General features: G+C 53.3%; 1 protein-coding gene across 1 annotated transcript in view; it reads left to right on the top strand.

Annotated features, from left to right (window-relative positions):
- Positions 1-16,441, top strand: part of MSH4 (mutS homolog 4) — a 58,040-nt gene extending 41,599 nt beyond the window's left edge. The window contains exons 13-19 of the mRNA XM_044673493.1: positions 1,589-1,713; positions 8,778-8,978; positions 10,651-10,769; positions 11,633-11,761; positions 12,108-12,282; positions 13,531-13,619; positions 16,247-16,441. Of these exons, the coding sequence (XP_044529428.1) occupies positions 1,589-1,713; positions 8,778-8,978; positions 10,651-10,769; positions 11,633-11,761; positions 12,108-12,282; positions 13,531-13,619; positions 16,247-16,441 (1,033 nt within the window). The remainder of the gene's footprint in view (positions 1-1,588; positions 1,714-8,777; positions 8,979-10,650; positions 10,770-11,632; positions 11,762-12,107; positions 12,283-13,530; positions 13,620-16,246) is intronic.
- Positions 16,442-17,578: the final 1,137 nt, after the last annotated feature.

Below are 17,578 nucleotides of genomic sequence, written 5' to 3'. Positions count from 1 at the left end.
TGCCGCTGCTGCATGAGGAGGAAGGAGGGAAGGACAGGACGGGATGGGATGGATTCTGAGCATAGAACAGCCAGTGCAGACACCATGGCAGGGCCAGGAGCTCTGGGGAATGAGCAGAGATGGGCCCATGAAGCACGAGCAAATGGGGGGAAGATCCCCAGTGAGGAGGATTCATCGTGTGGGAGCAGCCCACAGAGGCGAGACGAGGCATTCTAGCTCAGGAACTGTGAGCCTCTGTTTGTCTGTCCTGGGAATGGGCAGGAAAGAGAACCATGAAGCCAGAGCTGGCAGAAATGGAATAGGAGGAGGAGGCTTTTTCATGGAATTGAAGGTGATGGGGGGAAGGCGAGAATTAGCTTGAGACGAGGGATAGCGTGGCAGAACAGAGCACAGAATTTTGTGGCCAGCAGGGGAAATTCCGCTGATACAGCCCCACAGCCATGAGGTTGTCTTAACTTAAAGAGGCCTCAATTCAAGTAAATAAATGATTATAACTGGCAGAGAGACAAACAACCTTCAGGAAATTTGCTCGTGGCTCTCCCCCCCTTGGGGATTTTATAGGTTTTTAGGATGACTATTTCAGAGTGAAACAGGTAAAAATAACTGTCTAAAACAAGCAAAACTCTGCTATCAGGACCCTCACGCATCTTTCAGTATGACAAAAAAGGTTTCCAACTCCTGGAACACTTCTAAGCAACAACCCAGGGTATGTGCGTGGATGGACTTCAGGACTCTTGTCCACTTCATTTTAAAAATCTTTTGATTCACTGTCACTGGTTTCTTTTGTACTCCTCTGTGCTTTATTCATTTAAAAACATTGTTCTTGGAAAGAACCCATCGACATCACCAGATGGCCAAAGGGGACCCAAAGAAGCCTCCAGGGCCCCATTCCATCTAGAAAATAGCTCGGGTCTGTTTGGGATGTTCACGTGGCAAAGCTGAATCCGAGTGGAATGTTTTCCCCGCACTCCTAGGACGGCGCTTCTCTGCAAGAAGACAACGCTCCCCACAAGCAGCGGACAGGAAGGGTAGAGGGCTCTGTTTCTTTGGCTCTGGCCCATCTGCCCCCGGCGCACGTCCTCCCCTGGGTCTGGTCCCCCAAGTCCTAAAAAACCAGAACAGCTCCCATTTCCTGAGCGCTTTCCGGTTTGCAGAGGGCTCTGCGTGGGTTCTCTCGCTGGCTGACATTTGCTTCACCCTGGGACACCCATGAATCCAAAGCTCCCTCGTGTGTCCCCGACTCATACGCGATAGAGGAATGCTTTCTCTCTCAGAAAATGGGGGACGCTTTTTCCTGTAGCCACTGAGCTGGCTTTTTATTCTCAAGCGAAGAGGCCCAAATAGCAGGAATACTTCCACACACACCGTGGATTGGAAAAAGAGGCCTGGAAGGGCCGGACAGCCCGAGAGTCTGGTTGGTCCTGCCTGCCCTTCCTTGGAGGATGTCCTGAATGAAACACCTTTCAAAGGCCTCCCCAGCCCCCTTTGCTGCCTCCCTCCCTCTTTCCTTCTTGGCTCCTTCCAGTTAGGCCTCCCTCTGGGTGTTGGCTCGAACCCGGGAGACTGAAGCGCAGGGATTTGTCCGCAGGGTCGTGTGCCAGCTGCTCAGCGAGATTTACGAGCACATCCATTGCCTGTACAAGCTCTCCGACATCGTGTCCATGGTCGACATGCTCCTGGCCTTCGCTCACGCGTGCACGCTCTCCGATTACGGTAAGTTACGTGCTTTGCGTGAGCTTTGCTTCCTGCTTAGGAGCCCCACCATGACAGGACAGGCCTCGCGGACGGCCACCACGTCCTCCATCCTCGGGCTTCTCGGCTCCACGCGGCCCGCACATCCCAGGACCGCCAGCTAGGCCTCAGCCTGGGATTCTCATCCGTTTCCTGGCCTCTGTTTGCCCCCAGAGCAGAGATCTCACGTGTGAATCTTGCATGGTTGTTTGCAAACAAAGTAAAAGAAGGACCCCACCGATGCCTTCTGTCACACAGATGTGGTCTCGCTATCCAAACTTGGCAGGAGCCGAGCAACACTCCAGAGCAGGGGTTCCTAAACTTTATTGGCCTGCCGCCCCCTTTCCAGAAAAAACATGACTTAGCGCCCTGGAAATGATGAAACTACTTACTGAACTCAGAATAGAATGTAATACAAAAAAAGGTGGCCATCACCGCCTCCCCTAGATCGCTGCAGCACCCACCAGGGGGCGGTGGCGCCCACTGTGGGAATCACTGGCCTAGACCGATGTCCCTAATTGGCATCGATCCAAAAACCTAGGATGAAATATTAGCAAAGAGTCTAAAACAACCCATCCTAGAGAGGCGTTTCTGCCAAGAATTCAGGGTTGATTTCACATTAGGAAACCTGTAAGCTTAAGGGTGGCGATGAAAAATAAAATAAAAACCGTGACTGTATCAATAGATAACAAATCTTTTGACAGAATGCCGCATTTGTTTCTGTTACAAATGGTAGAGAACAACAGAGCTGCCCCTAAAATGATGAATAGTGTAGATTAAAACCAAGAGCTAACTGTTCTTCTAATGAAGATAGAAATGAAATCTTTTCCAGCAAATTCAAGCAAACCCATTGTCATTGTTTCCGTCTGACACAGTCCTGAATGTAATGGCTTTATCAATAAGACCAAAAAAATGAGAGAATGTACATAGGTAAAGAAGAAGCAAAATGATCACTTTTTGCTGATTACATAATGGTATGTTTAAAGTCCCTGAAAACACCAACTAAAAATTAATTGGAACCATTAATAACTTCAGCTAACTGCAAGATATAAACTAATTTTCTGAAAATCATAAGCATTTCTATAGGATACTAATAAAACCCAGCAGGAAGAGATAGAAAAATGCTATTTAAAATTAATACAGAATATATAAACTATTTGGGAGTCTCCCTTACAAGGTCTATACAAGAACTACAGAAATACAATTATGAACAACTGTTTGCAGAAATAAAAGCAGACTTAAATAATTGAAAAAACATTAATTGTTCATGAATAGGATGAGCCAATATAATAAAAATGACAAGATTACCTAAATTAATTTACTCTTCAGTGCCATATTAGTCTAATTACTTTATGGAACTAGAAACAAATGATGAAATTATATGGAAGAAAAAAGATCAAGAATCGCAAGAGAGGGGCGGCTCAATGGCTCAGTGGATTGAGTGTTGGGTCTAGAAATGGGAAGTCCTGGATTCACATCCGGTCTCAGATGTTTCCTAGTTGAGCGACCCTGGGCAAGTCACTTCAACCCCATTGTCCAGCCCTTACCACTTTTGAACCAATACCTAGTGTTGTTTCTAAGACTGGAGGCCAAAAAAGAAAAACATCTCAAGAGGAATAAAGAACAAATGGGAACGAATGGGGGCTTAGCAGTGTATAACTTAAAGCAGAAATCATCAAAACGATGGTGGCAGGGTAAGGGATTAGAGCAGTGATTCCTAAAGTGGGCGCCACCGCCCCCTGGTGGGTGCTGCAGCGATCCAGGGAGTAGTGATGGCCACAGGGGTATTTCTCTTTCCTATTAATTGCTATTAAAATTTTAAAAAATGAATTTCTGTGGGGCTAAGTAATATTTTTTCTGGAAAGGGGGCGGGAGGCCAAAAAAGTTTGGGAACTGCTGAGTTAGAGCTTTACCTGGCCTATATTCCGAGAAAAAGGAAAAGTCCTTACTGTCCAGAAGTACTGTTAGCAGCTCTCTTCTTGCTGGTAGAAAACGGAAAGCCAAGGGGATGACCCTCAGCTGGAGACTGGCTGAGGATCAGGATGGGCAGACCAGTCGCTCTTTACGTGTTTCAGACTCCAGTGGATTCTCTTGGCAAAGACATGGGAGGGTCTGGCATTTTACACAGGAGGAAGCAGAGGCCAGCGGGGTTAAGTGACCGGCCAGGGTGACCCAGGCAGGAAGTGTCTGAGGCCAGATTCGAACTCAGGAAGTGATACTTCCCCCATCTCGAGAGGTCTTCGGTGGGCCTAGTGCCTGACTCCCAGCAACTTTAGGGCTTCTGTCATTGTTTGGCTGGGCCCTGCCTCACAGGTCAAGCGTCTCCCAGGCTTTGGATGCTTAGCTAAGGGCCAAGATGGCAGAGAAAGGCAGAAAAGGCTCTTTTCTCCGTGTGAGAGTGTAGGGCAAGCTGCACACGTGGGAAGAAGATTCCTGTCCTGGCAAGACTCGTCGAGCTGAGGCTCGAACTCCAGGCAGGGTTGCCAGATGTGAGCATGCCCAGAGGAGGGAGGCCGCCCGTAAGCGTCTGCCCCTTGCCTGGGTCACCGCAGAAAGGGAGAGCTCCGTGTCCTCTGGGCCTGTGGGGATGCCTTGAATGCCTTTTTCTTCCTTCCATCAGCACTTCTTGGTCTGGGTAGAATAACGGCACACGGGGGGGGGGGGGGGGAGAGGGGGCCTTCTGGCTTCCCTCTTTTGTCACCAGCACCAGGTTTAGATTTGGGGAAAGCACTTTCCCTGCATCTACATCATCCTCACATGCACCTGGTCTAAATAGAACTTTATTTTGGTGAATAATTCTTGGGGGATATTTCTGGAGTCTTTTGGCCACGATTTCACTTAAGCATTTCTATCAGCGTTCTTTAGGGATGTTGTTCTTCATTTCTTCCTCTGCTTGATCTTTCCGTGGCTTTGGTACATCTCAGAAACTGAGATGGATGCACCGTTTTCTTTCTCAGTGTTCGAGAATGATCCTTGTGGTGTAGATAGTCATTGTTTTCTAAATAGCTGAGATTTGTTGATGAATCCATCTAGATCAGGCAGGCCTTTTCCCTTCTCTGGTGGTTCCTTTAGAATGAATTCAGTTTCCTTCTATGAAAGTGGATGAATATTTCTATTTACTCTTCTGTTCTTTTGAGCAGTTTATATTTTTGTGGAAAATCCTCCATTACTGTAAAATGTTACATTTTGCTTTTCAGAAGCCTTCAGCCCTTTTCTCTTCCGCAGAATGAATGGTTTTCATTTTGCTTGTAAAATGCCATTCTGAGAGCTTCTGATCCCTCATGGAAAGATTGTGGCTGATGAATTTGAGTTCATGGAATTGTAATGGTTAAAAATGATAAAGGCTGATATTATGAAGAAAAATAATATTTTAATTCCCATGGCCATGTTGGTAAAATATATAAGACCACGCCTGACTATTTCAAAAAATGCCGCCCGTCCGTACCTCCTCCCATCTTGTCTGCGTGGTCAAAGAGGTCGTCTCAAGGCCGACCTCCAAATTTAAGCTGCGTATACGTTGGAGACGTCACCACGTCCAAAACCGGAAACCCATTGGATCACGGAAAATGTAGTTTCAAAGTCCCCACATGTCCACAGGAAGTTTGTCAGATGCTTTTAAATGGAACCCCCAGAATTCCAAATAGCACATTTCCCCCTGAGATCTGGCAAAAAAAGATTGGTCTTTTTTCAGTGGATCTTAAACATAGTCAACTTCTAAATTGCAGGAATTTGGGGATAAAAGGATAAAAACTAGCCACATTGACAAAAAGCCAATTTGGGGCAGTCCCCTGTTGGCGTAAGAGTGTACATTCAAAACAAATGCATTCAACTCAATTTCTTTCATTGTTACAGAATCCCACATGTCCTTTCTCTGGCCCCTTTGGCTTAGGTTCATGGAACCTGGGCACTGGGGTACTCTGAGGATGATGGAATTCTATGTGAAACCTGATGAGCTTCAAGCTCCAGATAATGTGCTAAAAATCACTACAGGCAGTTCATGGTAGAGAATCCAGAAGAGGAAGACAGATGTGAGAAGGGAGCAATTTGTTGAGAAGAAATATTATCTGAGAATTGGATTTTGGATTCTAGGATTGGCCTTAAAATATAAAAATGATAAGCTCCAGGCTCAAGATAGAGTGTCCTTAACAAGGGCTACTAAAAATGGCTTTTCCTTGAGGCTTAAACATCTAACCAAAAGGACTGTAAGTTGAAGGGGAAGGAGGAGGGAGGTAATTGCTTCTGCCTAGTTACCAAGCTGTCTTTGAGAGAAAGCACATTATAGAAAATAGCTACAATTTGGGGCAGATAGCACTTGAGGGAGCCAGAAGTTCATAGGAGACAAAATGCAAGAAAGGAGACCACAGGGAAGGCAGGCCTTCAACAGCCACCCATCATTGCACCACGTGGGGCTATGCAGGACTAGGGGGAGAACTCAGCGGAAGGAGGCCCACGTGTCCTCCGGGGCACTGTGGAGAGGTGCTGGATGAGCTCCGTGATTAGAGTCCGTCTCTGAGAGGATCCCCTTCCCCAGAACAGGACCAACAAAAGCCAGCGCTGGATGAGGATGACAAGAATAGCCGGAAGAACGGAGCTGCGCTACTCTAAGAAGATGTCCTCACCTGAGCAAGTCCACAAAGCAGATGGAGAAACAGAGCGGCGAGCATTGCCGTGACAATGGAGGCCACATCTGGAGGCCCAGACTGGAAGCAGAGGCCTCGAGGAGTTTCCCTGAGCACCCAAGGAACCCGGGAGCAAAGAGAGGCCGGACCCCAGGATTGCGGGTTCTTCAGGGAAAGTCAGCTTGGGAGAGAGGCCGCCAGGGCGAAGTCAGCTTTAGTTGTTTTCTAGAATAAAACCGTAACAGCGATGGGTTTCTTTTAAAATTGTTTTTCAAGTTAATCTGTCCCACTTACTACTCTGTCCCCAAATTGAAGAAAAAAAACCCAAAACAAACCCAAACAATAAATCGCTCAATCCCCATCTCCTCAGTGCAGCTTACCGTATTCCCACATGGGCCGGGTCCAGAAATGTCTCTCTCTGCATTTTAGTTTGCCACCTTGACGCCGGAGTGGAGCAGCACATTTTATCCAAATTCTTTCAGACGGCGACTTTTCACCCGTAGCGGGCGGCATACTTCCTTCTCTTCTCCCCGTTAGTTCATCAGGAGCTTCCCCGCTTTCTCCGAGATGGTCTGCTTCATCATTTCTCGCGGCAGAATAACAGTCCATTCCATTCCATTCTTGGATTACGTTTGTTCAGACTTCCCCAGGAGGAAGGCGGCCCAGCCCGGTACTTCTCAATCCGTGGCTCCCACAAAGAGACTTGCTCTAAATATTTTTGCACGCAGGGTTACTTCTTCTTTTGGATTTCATTGGTGTGTAGGCCTGATCGTTTCAGAATGTGGACGGTATAGCACCGAATAAGCAAATCTAATAGCATTGAATTTTTTATTATATTTGTACGACCTGTCCAAGAGTGATTCATCTTTCTCCAATTATTTAGTCTTTATTGTTTTTGCAGAGTGTTTTATAGTTAGATTTATTTAGTCGCTGGGTGACTCTTGGAAGACACATTGCCAAGTATTTTATTATTTCTGTAGTTATGTTAAATTGAATCTATTTCTGGCTCTTCTTGCTAGCTTTTATGGGTTACATCTAGATCAGAAGAGGTCGAAAATGAGAGAGAGAATGGGGAGGATAGAAACAGATCTAGCATAGAAGCGGTGTCTTTCTCAAGATAGCCCAAAGCAGCTCGATCATTTCTGGCTCCTTTCATGTACTGGCGCCTGATCCAGAGCGAAAGCCCCCAGATCTTTTTCAGACACACGGCCGACGAAACATGGGGCCTCCATCTTGCCTCTGTCATCTGAATTTCTCGAATCCAAGTCTACAAGACTCCTATCTTTATTAAATTTCAGATAATCATGTTTGGCCTTTTAAGGTCTTTTTGGGTCAGTGACATGATCCGGGGATCATACGTAAATTAGGGATGCTACATATGCCTTTATCCGATTTATTAGCAAAGTTTGTTAAATTGCATAGGGCCCATCCCAAATCCTTGGAGCACCCCGTTTGAGACCTCTTTCTACTTTGATTTGGAACCTTTAGTGACTTCTAATTCAGTCTTAGATAAGTAGGATCTCACGGTCCAAATTTCTTTCAGAGGCAGCGAGACTTGGAAGAAGAATGGGGATCTCCTAAGGGTGAATTTTGAATAATACACAGATTATTCCAAGAAATAAAAGGGAATGTAAAGAGAACTCTGTGAATTCATCGACGACTCATTTAAAAATGTATGTTTAGAAAATTGAAATCAGGCCCAAATGTTCCCGATTTGGGAGGTATCACTGATATAAAGAGACGAACCGCAGGTTAGCATGATGGCCGGAATCCACTAAGGTAAAAATGAAGAGGGCTAAACTCAAAGTCATGCTCTTAGGATAAAAGAATCATCTTCAAAAGTACAGAATGAGGGAGTCACGGAAAAGATCTGGCAATTTGAGTGGCCCGCCAAGTCAGCGAGAGTCAATAATCTGTCATGGGTGCCGCCTTGGGGGTGGGGGAGAAGGGAGGGAGAGAGACACGGAGACAGAGAGAGAATTTAAGTGAAGGAAGGCCGTAGTTCCGTTATTCTGTCCTCGGTTTGCTTCTAGACACTTAACTTTGGGAACGTCTGAACAAGCTGGAGGGCACGTGGAGTGGTGAGGGGCCTGGGCACCACACCGTGGACTTAAGGGGGCTCAGACTAAAGAAGAGACACTCAGCCTTTACGGTAACAAGCCGTCCAGCTAAAGCACAAAATGTTCTTTTTAAACAATCTTGAACATGGATTTACGCCTAGGATCCTGGGCTTAGGTCCAGCCTTTTACTGTACAGATGAGGAAACTGCAGCCTCGAGAAGCTGCAGATGTGCCGACCCAGGGGTAGCAACTAGGAAAGGGCAGCCCTCGGACTCCCCCTCCCTGACCCCAGACCATCTCGCTCCGCTCTCCCGTGCAGCCTTTGCCCCACGTGCTTGTGTTCTAGAATCTTCCCTTCCCCCTTTAGTTCGGCCCGAATTCACGGACACCCTCGCCGTCAAGCAGGGCTGGCACCCCATCCTGGAGAAGATCTCGGCGGAGAGGCCGGTGGCCAACAACACTTACATCGCGGAGGGGAGCAACTTCGTCCTCGTGACGGGACCCAACATGAGCGGGAAGTCGACCTACTTGAAGCAGATCGCTCTTTGTCAGATCATGGCCCAGATCGGTAAGTGGTGCGGAGGGCCTCGCCTTGCGTCTCTCCGGAGACTTTCAGCGTCCCAAGAGAGGCCTCTGGTGTTCTTCCTAGTCCGGGCCAAGCTCTCCTCAGTTCCTGAGAGCCGTAGACGCTGCCCCAAAGCCGGCGCCCCCGAGGCGTCGGGTATCTGGTTCTGGGCAGCCAAGGCGTTCCCAGGGGCCGCCAGGTTTTGGCCACCCTCCCTCGGCGTCCTTCGGTGACTCCCGGGTTCCCAGCGTCCAGGGTGAGGCCAGCTGACTTGGGGCACTTCACAAGCGCAGGAGGGCGAGCCGCGGGCATTTGGAAGTCCACATCCGGGTCAGGCTCCTCGTGGAGGGGGTGGAAATGGGCTGTGCTGGACCATCCTCGTCTGGGCCCGCTTCTTAAACATTCTCCCTCTGAGCATGGCCGTGAGTGGGATGGAGAGCGAGAGGGCAGGTTTTTGCTGGTTCAGAAACAGAAAATATAAGTTTTAGAAACAGATTCTGGATCGCCTTGGAAAGAAGTATTTCAGATCGAAAGGGGCTGAGAAGTGCCCGGAAACGGAAGGAACGGCTGTAGGTCAGTCCTTCCTGTCGGTCAAGGAAAGGAGGAGAAACGGGAGCAGAGGGTGAAGGGATGGCAGGGCTCAGGGAACCACGTTCCCGGAGAGCCGGGATATCTGTGGGCCCAGGGAGGCCCGGCAAGGCCCAGTGAGGCCCGAGAGCCTGGATCGTGACAGGGAGCGAGGGGGAGCGTGAGGAGGGTGCTGATGGGGGGTGAGGGGCAGAGCAGGGCAGGACAGAGAACTCCACGCACAGAGCCCCTCTTTTCTCCGCCCGGGGGCGCCTCACTCGGCCAGGGAGAGAGGAATGGGCAGCCGCGTCTGGAGCCTTGTGCGCCCCCACGTAGAGAAAAGAAACGCTCCCCGTGCCGGGGGACCCGCCATTTAGTGGTGCTTGAGTGAGCGCTGCCAGGGCCCAGGAGAACTGGAACCCGGATCCTCCCTGAGAATAAAATGCGGTCCCCAAGCCTTCCCCTTCTCTTGGGCCGGAGGGTTTCGATTTTAGGCGCCAGGATCCTTCTGGTCCAGCACGGTCTTCTCTTGGAAATGGCCATCCCCAGTCCAGCTCTTTCCTTCCATTCAGAGGGGCGGCAGTGCCTGGACAACAGGCCGGGCTCCAGGCTGTGAGGAGCCCCTAAAGTTCCTGACCTGGAAGGGGCTCTGGCGCAGGGATGCCTCCCGAGGGGCTCCTTTCTGCCAGGCTGGACGCAAGGACGGGATTAGTTTTGTCCCTGATTTCCCCGGGCTGTCCGGCTCCTTCCCGGGGAGGCCTGGGCCCTGCGTGGGGGAGTTTCCTCTCTGCCGTGGCTTCTTTCAGGGCTTTTCTAAGAAAAGGCCCGGCGTGGGGCATCAGGGCTTGGGGGTCCTCTGCAGCAAGGCACAGAGTCGGGGGAGGCTGGCAGGGCTTCCACTCCCCCTTGTGTGGTGGCGCCGGGCCTGGCCCAGTGGCTTTCCTCGGGGGGATTCTTCCTCTCTGTTTCCTCCTTGCTCCCTTTTGGCCTGGCTCATCTGTCCCGAGACTCCTCGGACGTCTTCCGCGGGGGCTCAGGAGGGGCTGGGGGAGAGGGGGGAGCTCCGGGCGGGGCCCCCTCCGCAGCCTCCTCCTTGGCTCGCTCGCAGGCTCCTTCGTCCCAGCCCAGTATTCTTCGGTCCGAATCACGGAGCAGATTTTCACGCGGATCAGCACGGATGACGAGATGGAGAGCAACGCGTCGACCTTCATGAAGGAGATGAAGGAGGTACCGTGTGGCCGGGCTCGGGCCCTTCTCCAGGCCGCCCGGCTTCGAGGGTGGGACGGCGGCGGCCTCTGCCGGGCATCCCCGGCAGACCTTCCTGTCCTTCGGGGCCCCTTTCTCAGCTGGGGGCCTCGGCTCTGCCTCCCTGGTCGGCCTGGAGCCGCCCCGAGTCGTCCCTGGATTGGAGGGGGAGCTCCCTCGTTCCTCCGTCCCCGGCGGGGTGTAGGGCAGCTCCAGGCCTAGGGGAGAGAGGCAGAAGGGCCGATGTTCTGAGGCCGCCTGCCAGGGCTTGGTGGGGAGGGGGACAGGGAGGGGGGCGCCCCCAGGACTCCCTGGGAGGGAGGAACCGGGAAGGCCGGGCCCTCGGTTTTCTGGTTCTGACTCCGACTAGACGAGGCCTCGTCTGCGGCCTCCCCCCCCCCCACCCCCCGGGGACCCTCTCTGGGCTCGTCCCCACCAGAAAGGCGCGGCGCGGAGGCCTTGAACGGGGAGCTCGCAGGCCGCCCCGGGTGCCCCCTCCGTGGCGCCGCTGAGGTCACAGATGGGAGGCTTCTCGGAGGAGATGAGGACTGGGTCTCTGCGGGAAGCCTCGGAGCCTCTGGGTTTGGGTCGGGCCGGCCGCACGCTTTGACGGCGTTACAGTTGGTGCCGTCCTGCTCGCCATCATGGGCACAAGGCACTGCGAGGCACTCCGAGCTCGGCTTCCCCCACTCATGCTTCCTTTCCTCCCACTCGATCCTCTAAGTGGGGGCCGCCGGCTCTGAGGGGCGCCTCGGCCTGTCCCCGGCAGCCATGCCGGTTGTGGTTGCCATGGCGACGCTGGTTCTGGCGCTGGCGCTGCAGTGAGCCCCTCCCGCCCTCCCCAGATGGCCTACATCCTGCACAACGCCAACGACAAGTCGCTCATCCTGATCGACGAGCTGGGCCGAGGGACCGACCCCGAGGAAGCCGTCGGCCTCTGCTTTGCCGTCTGCGAGCACCTGCTCAGCCTGAAGGTACTCTTCTGTTTCTCTCCTCTGGGGGCTGTCAGGCTCTTTAGGGAGCCCCCGGGGCCGCCAGAGGCCTGACGGAGAGACGAGGTCCTCACGCCAGGAGGGAGAGCACCAGAAGCGCTCCGGGCTGGCTTGGGGCTCCTGAAGAGCGGGGGGCTGGCTCGGCCGGTCCATGTGGGCAGGGTCAGAGCCCTGAGATCGAGGGGGGTGACAAGTTTTCAAGAGGCCTGCGTGGCCCCCTGAAGGGCGGTGAGTCCTGGCGTTCCGTGGGGTGTGTGCGGGTCCTCCCCGGCCCCTCCGAACCCGAACCCGAACCCTAAATGTGTGCCGTCTCCGGTCCCCGCTGCAGGCATTTACGCTGTTCGCCACTCATTTCCTGGAACTGTGCCAAATGGACGCCTTCTTTCCCAATGTGGAGAACCTCCATTTTGAAGTGAAGCACGTGAGCAGCTCTGCGAGGAGCCGGGAGGCCATCACGTACACCTACAGGCTTTCCAAGGGACACACGGAGGAAAAGAATTATGGTGGGTCCACCTCCAGGGTCCCTGCGGTCAGGCCCGCCGGCTTTCTTACAGAGCTCCCTTGGATTCCGGCCTCGCACTCCACAGGCCGTCTCCAGCACCTCCCTCTGGGCCGGTCACTCGGCACCTGTCCAGGCTCTGGCCAGCAAGGACCACACCCGATTAAAGTGTAGTGGGGAAACGTCGGTCGTGTTCCTGCGGGGTCCTGCGGATGGGCCTCCTTGACTCCTCTGAGCCTCGAGAGTCCACAGGGCTTTCAGAGTGGGCGCGTGCCCCAAGCAAGGGCCCAGGAGCATTCCCGGCCCAGGATCGAGGCCTCCCCCCGAGAGTGTAAGAGCAGAGAACCTTCCCACGTACTCAGAAAGCTGAAGGTTAGGCGTTCAGATGGTGCTCCCTGCGGCAGCACGTCTGGGAAAGAGGCTGTCTGAAATGGAAGGTGGAGCCGTCACCCCGGCCTGCGGTCAGGTCAAAGGGCGCCCCTTAGAGGTGGGCAGCGCAGGGAGCCGAGGAGCCTCTGCCCAGAGCGGTCCTCGCCTGCTTGTGGGATGGAAGGACGGACTCCTTCCAGGCAGAGTCTGTGGAAACCGAGCTGTGCTTTTGCCCCCTCCCATTTCACGGGCCTCCCCGGAGCCATCCGCGACGTGGGGAGCCTGCGAATCGCGGGTTTAGAACTCCTGGGCTGAGACGAGGCGAGCCACAAGGTTCTCTCTTCAGATGTGGAACTAGAAAGCTCTCTCGTTACGGGGACCTCCTCCCTCCGCTTCCCGCCCAGGCCTCTGCCCTTTCCGTAGGCGGGTACAGCTCTCCTTCCTGGGCCCTGCCTATGGGAAGGGGATGAGGCCAGGAAAAGATCCTACCTGGGGAGGAGGGGCAGAGCCCTGTGGAGCTCCCCCGCCTCCTGGATCCTGCTTGGCCAGCTGAGACAGGAGCACCCGAGAGCCCTATCCCTCGGGGTGTCCCCAAGAGCCTTGCAGTGTGGCCTCCCCTCGCGGGGCCCCGGCATGGGGCAGGAAGATGGCGAGGGGCCACGTTTGTGAAGACGGTAGAGGAAGAGCCTTTGGGGCCCCCTCTGTCATCAGGACTCCCCCAGGACCGGCGGCCTTCTCGGCAGTGCCCTCGCGGAGCCCCGAGAGGCTCCGAGGCTGGCCTTTGGTCTGCCCCACAAGGCGCAGGTCTGGCTTAAGACCCTTTAGTAGTCAGCGGTGACTGGCAGTGAGGCCTGGCAGTGAGGCCCCCTCGTTCTCTCGGCAGGCATCCAGGCCGCAGAAGCGTCGTCCCTCCCGCAGTCCATCATTGCGGAGGCCCGAGCGATCCGTGCACAGGTCATCCGGCAGATGCTGGTAGGTGGCTCGTCTCACCCGGGAGGCCGCACGAAGCGCTGCCTCCTCAGAGCCTCGAGCCGGCTGATGGGGCCCTGGTGGGGGGCAGAGGAGCATAATGAGGCGCCCGAGGAGCATGGGGGGCCCTTGGGGTCCACCTGCAGGCTAGCTTTCTTTGAAAGGCCTTGGTTCCTCCTGCTCCCCAGACCTCTCCGTCCTGGCTCCCCTCCGCGCCCGGCCTCCGCTCTGTTTCCTGGGCGGGCGGCCATGGCCTCCCGCGTGGTGGGGGAAGTGTGAGGAAGCCGAGGCTGGGCAGCCTTCCTGGCAGCGGCACTCGGGGCCTTACAGATGGCAGACGCCAGAGAGGCGCCGGCCGGATCGGCTGGGGGGCCGAGGGGGCAGGAAGGCAGCGAGCGGCTTCTCCACCTCGGGGCCGGCCGTCCTCGGTGAGACGCCTCGTCACGAGGTGACCTTCCACGGGAGTGGGTTGGGACGGCAGGATTCTGGGGAGGTCCGTGGCAAAGTCTGCCGAAGAGCCCAGAGGAGGCCCCCCAGACACCCCCCCGAGGCCAGAGGGGCCCGAGCTTGAGGCTCGTCCTGTGCCCCTTCTCTGGGACCTCATTCAGTGACCTATTCTGAAGGGAAGCTCCGGACACTTAACATAGGACTTCATTTACACGCATTAGCCTATTCCATGTTCACAGGCCTTTTGGTGAAAAAGAGATTTCCTAAAGCAAAACAAATTTAGTGTGAAAATGTCATTTTTACCTATTTTTCAAATCTCTTTGATGTCTCACCGAATAGAATTCCTTCTTGGCAATGAAGAGCTCACGGAGGAGCACCGTAGTAGGCCAAGAGATCTCCGTGTAGGAGTGCTAAAGCAGTTTGGCCTCCTCCCGGGAGACCCTCCAGGGCGGGACCCCTCGCCGAGAGTCGCCTCGGAGGAGGGCCCGATCCTTTCAGGAAGAAGCCTTTTCTTCCGCCGTCCGAGACATGCTGGCCATCCCTGAGGGGCTCCCGAGCCAGGCCAGGCGTTGCTGGGTCCGAGAAGAGGGCCGCAGTGCTGGGCCAGCCTGGGCTCCGGGAAGTGGCAGGAAGGCCGGCTCTCTCCTCAGGGCCCCGGGCAGAAACTCGGAGGTCCAAAGGGCACCTGATCAGGAAAGCAGCTCCTGCGGAGGAGGACGATCGGCAGAAGGCCGGAGGCGCGGGGGGTGCCGTCAGCATGATTTCAGCAAGGGGAAGAACCGGAAGAGAAGGAGCTTCCCCCAACGGGGCAAGAGCAGCAGACTTGGACTTCCGGAGACGGCGTCAGAGGCAGACGCACGGGCTTCGGGGCCCAGAGAGATGGCGGGGAACAGGCCGCAAAGACCGCGTTTGCCAGGAGCTCGTCAGGCCTTGGGCGGCAGCGGAACATGGCAGGATCCCAGCGCTGGAGAAGGACCTGCAGGGCAGAGTCGGCAGACCCCAGAGGCCGAGACTTGTGAAAATGGAGGAGAAAAAGGCCCCCGTGCAGAGGAACCCCTGGGGAGGCTCCCCTTGCCCGGAGCCGCCTGGGCAGCCTTTGTTCAGTGCTCCGTGCCTGAGCGGGGAGAAGGGCCTGGCCCATGTGCGCTGGAGGGCCTCACAGAGGCTGGGGTGGAGGAACCTGGGGAGAAACAGGGAGAAGGCTGGCCTGGGCCTCCCTGGAGCCATCTGAAGCCAGAACAAACAGGGAGAGGCCTTTGGAGGCTGGGCCTGGGGCGCTCCTCAGAGGGATGGCAGAGGAGGATGTGGCTGTTGTCCTCCAGCAGGAGGCTATGAGGTTGGTTCCTGTTGGCCTCCGAAGGCAGAAGGCTAGCAAACAAACAAACAAACAATTTAATTTACATTTGACTTAGCCTGAAAGGGCTGGCCAGAGAATTCTTGGGCTGGCCGGCTTCCAGCCTGTTCTCCCTCCATGTCCACTCAGGGGAGTGTCTCGGGCCTCCTGCTCTGGAAAGGGAGGATCGGACAAAGTCTTTGGTCTTGGCTCACTGGACAGGGAGAAGCCAACCCCCTTTGTAAATGAATGCCAGTGAAAAACGTGGGGGGACCTTCCTGGGAATCTGCTCTTTGGGGCGCCCGTTTCTAGGGGAAATCTTTGCTGCTCTCTTTTCCTTTTAAGACCCCGATGTTCCCCCACGAGAGCAAGAAGCCCGGCATCTCTCGCCTTTAGAAGGCCTCGTTTGGCCATTCCAGTTTCTCAGCATTCGTGCCGTTTCTGTCAGTCTTTACCTGTCGTATGATTGTGTGTGTCGTGCCCTGGGCCGGCCTGTGCCCTTGGCTGTTCCTCACAGTCGGGTCGTGGACCGGCGGTGCTTTGGCCATTCCGCCTTGTTCCCAGTTACCTGCTGCTGCTCCTCTCCAGAGCGCCGTCGTCCTGTCTTCCTGGGTGTTTGTCGTAAAACATCAGGGGGTTCCCGTTTCTTTCTGAAGTCTAACAAGCTGCCTTCTTAGGCCTGGGTGGGTGGAAGAAAGCTCAAATGAACATGTAGAGTTTGTCGTGCAGTCACAAGAGCTCCGCAGACACGTGCTCGCTGCTCGCTTAGGGCTTGAGTTGTTTGGAAACAGGAAACTGCATCCCAGAGCCTCTGTGCAGCTTAACCATTCTGCCTGTTTTTAAGGAGCAGCAAGGCCAGAGCAGCTCCCCCGAGACTACCAGACGCAGGGCCGTGTACCGCCTGGCCACCAGGCTCCTTCAGACAGCCCGGAACTCTCAGCTGGACGCCGAGAGCCTCCGGCTCTACCTGAGAGGCCTCAAGATCAGCTTTGAAGCCGACGTGTCTGGGGCCGGACAGGGAGTGGACGAAGCCCAGGATGGGTGAATGACATCTTGGCTGAAGCTGGACACTTCCCCTGGGCATGATCCACTGTAGCTGGGCCTCAGCGCCACCACCTGGGCATGTTTATTTGTTACTGTGACAAAGATCTTTTTTTTTTTAATATTTATTTTAAAAATATTTTTCCACGTTTACATATTTCATTTTTTTCCTTCCCCATCACCCTCCCAGAGCCAGTAAGCACTTTTGCTGGATTATGCAAATGTTATCACTTATACCTATGTCCATAATTATTCATTTTTGTAATAGAGCAATCTTTTAAAGCCAAAACCCCCAATCTTGTATCCATATAAACAGATGATAAGTCATTTGTTTTTATTCTTGTTTCTGCTCCCACAGTTCTTTCTTTGGATGTGTATTATTAGCAAAGTCAATTACATATGATTGTGCTACAATGTATCCGTCTCTGTGTATAATGTTCTCCAGGTTCTGCTTTCACTCTGCATCACTTCCTGGAGGTCTTTCCAATTCACATGGAATTCCTCCAGTTCATTATTCCTTTTAGCACAATAATATTTCATCACCAACAGATACCACAGTTTTATTCAGCCATTCCCCTTTGAAGGACATTGAAGGACATCCCCTCATTTTCCAATTTTTTGCCACCAGAGAGCAAGGCTATCAATATTTTTGTACAAGTCTTTTCCCTTATCTCTCTGGGGTACAAAATGCACCTTATTATCTCTCTGGGGTACAAACTGCAGTGGCATGGCTGGGTCAAAGGGCAGACAGTCTTTTAAAGCCCTTTGAACATAGTTCCAAATTGCCTCCCACAATGGTTGGACCAATTCACAACTCTACCAGCAGTGTATGAGTGTCCCAATTTTGCCACGTCCCCTCCAACATTTATCGTTTTCTTTGGCTGTCATTTTGGCCAGTCGGCTAGGTGGTACCTCAGAGTTGTTTTCATTTGTATTTCTCTAATCAGGAGGGATTTAGCACTTTTTCATGTGCTTATTGATAGTTTTGATTTTTTCATATGAAAACTGCCTAATCATGTCCCTTGACCATTTGTCAATTGGGGAATGGCTTGATTTTTTGTACAATTGACTTAGTTCCTTATATATTTGGGAAATTAAACCTTTGTCAGAGAGTTTCTTTTAAAAATGTTCTCCCAGTTTG

Source organism: Gracilinanus agilis, chromosome 4 (assembly GCF_016433145.1).
Source record: "Gracilinanus agilis isolate LMUSP501 chromosome 4, AgileGrace, whole genome shotgun sequence".
In the NCBI taxonomy this organism is placed as follows: Eukaryota; Metazoa; Chordata; class Mammalia; order Didelphimorphia; family Didelphidae; genus Gracilinanus; species Gracilinanus agilis.
The sequence above is the reverse complement of the archived record's forward strand: the minus strand, read 5'-3'. Positions and strand labels throughout refer to the sequence as shown.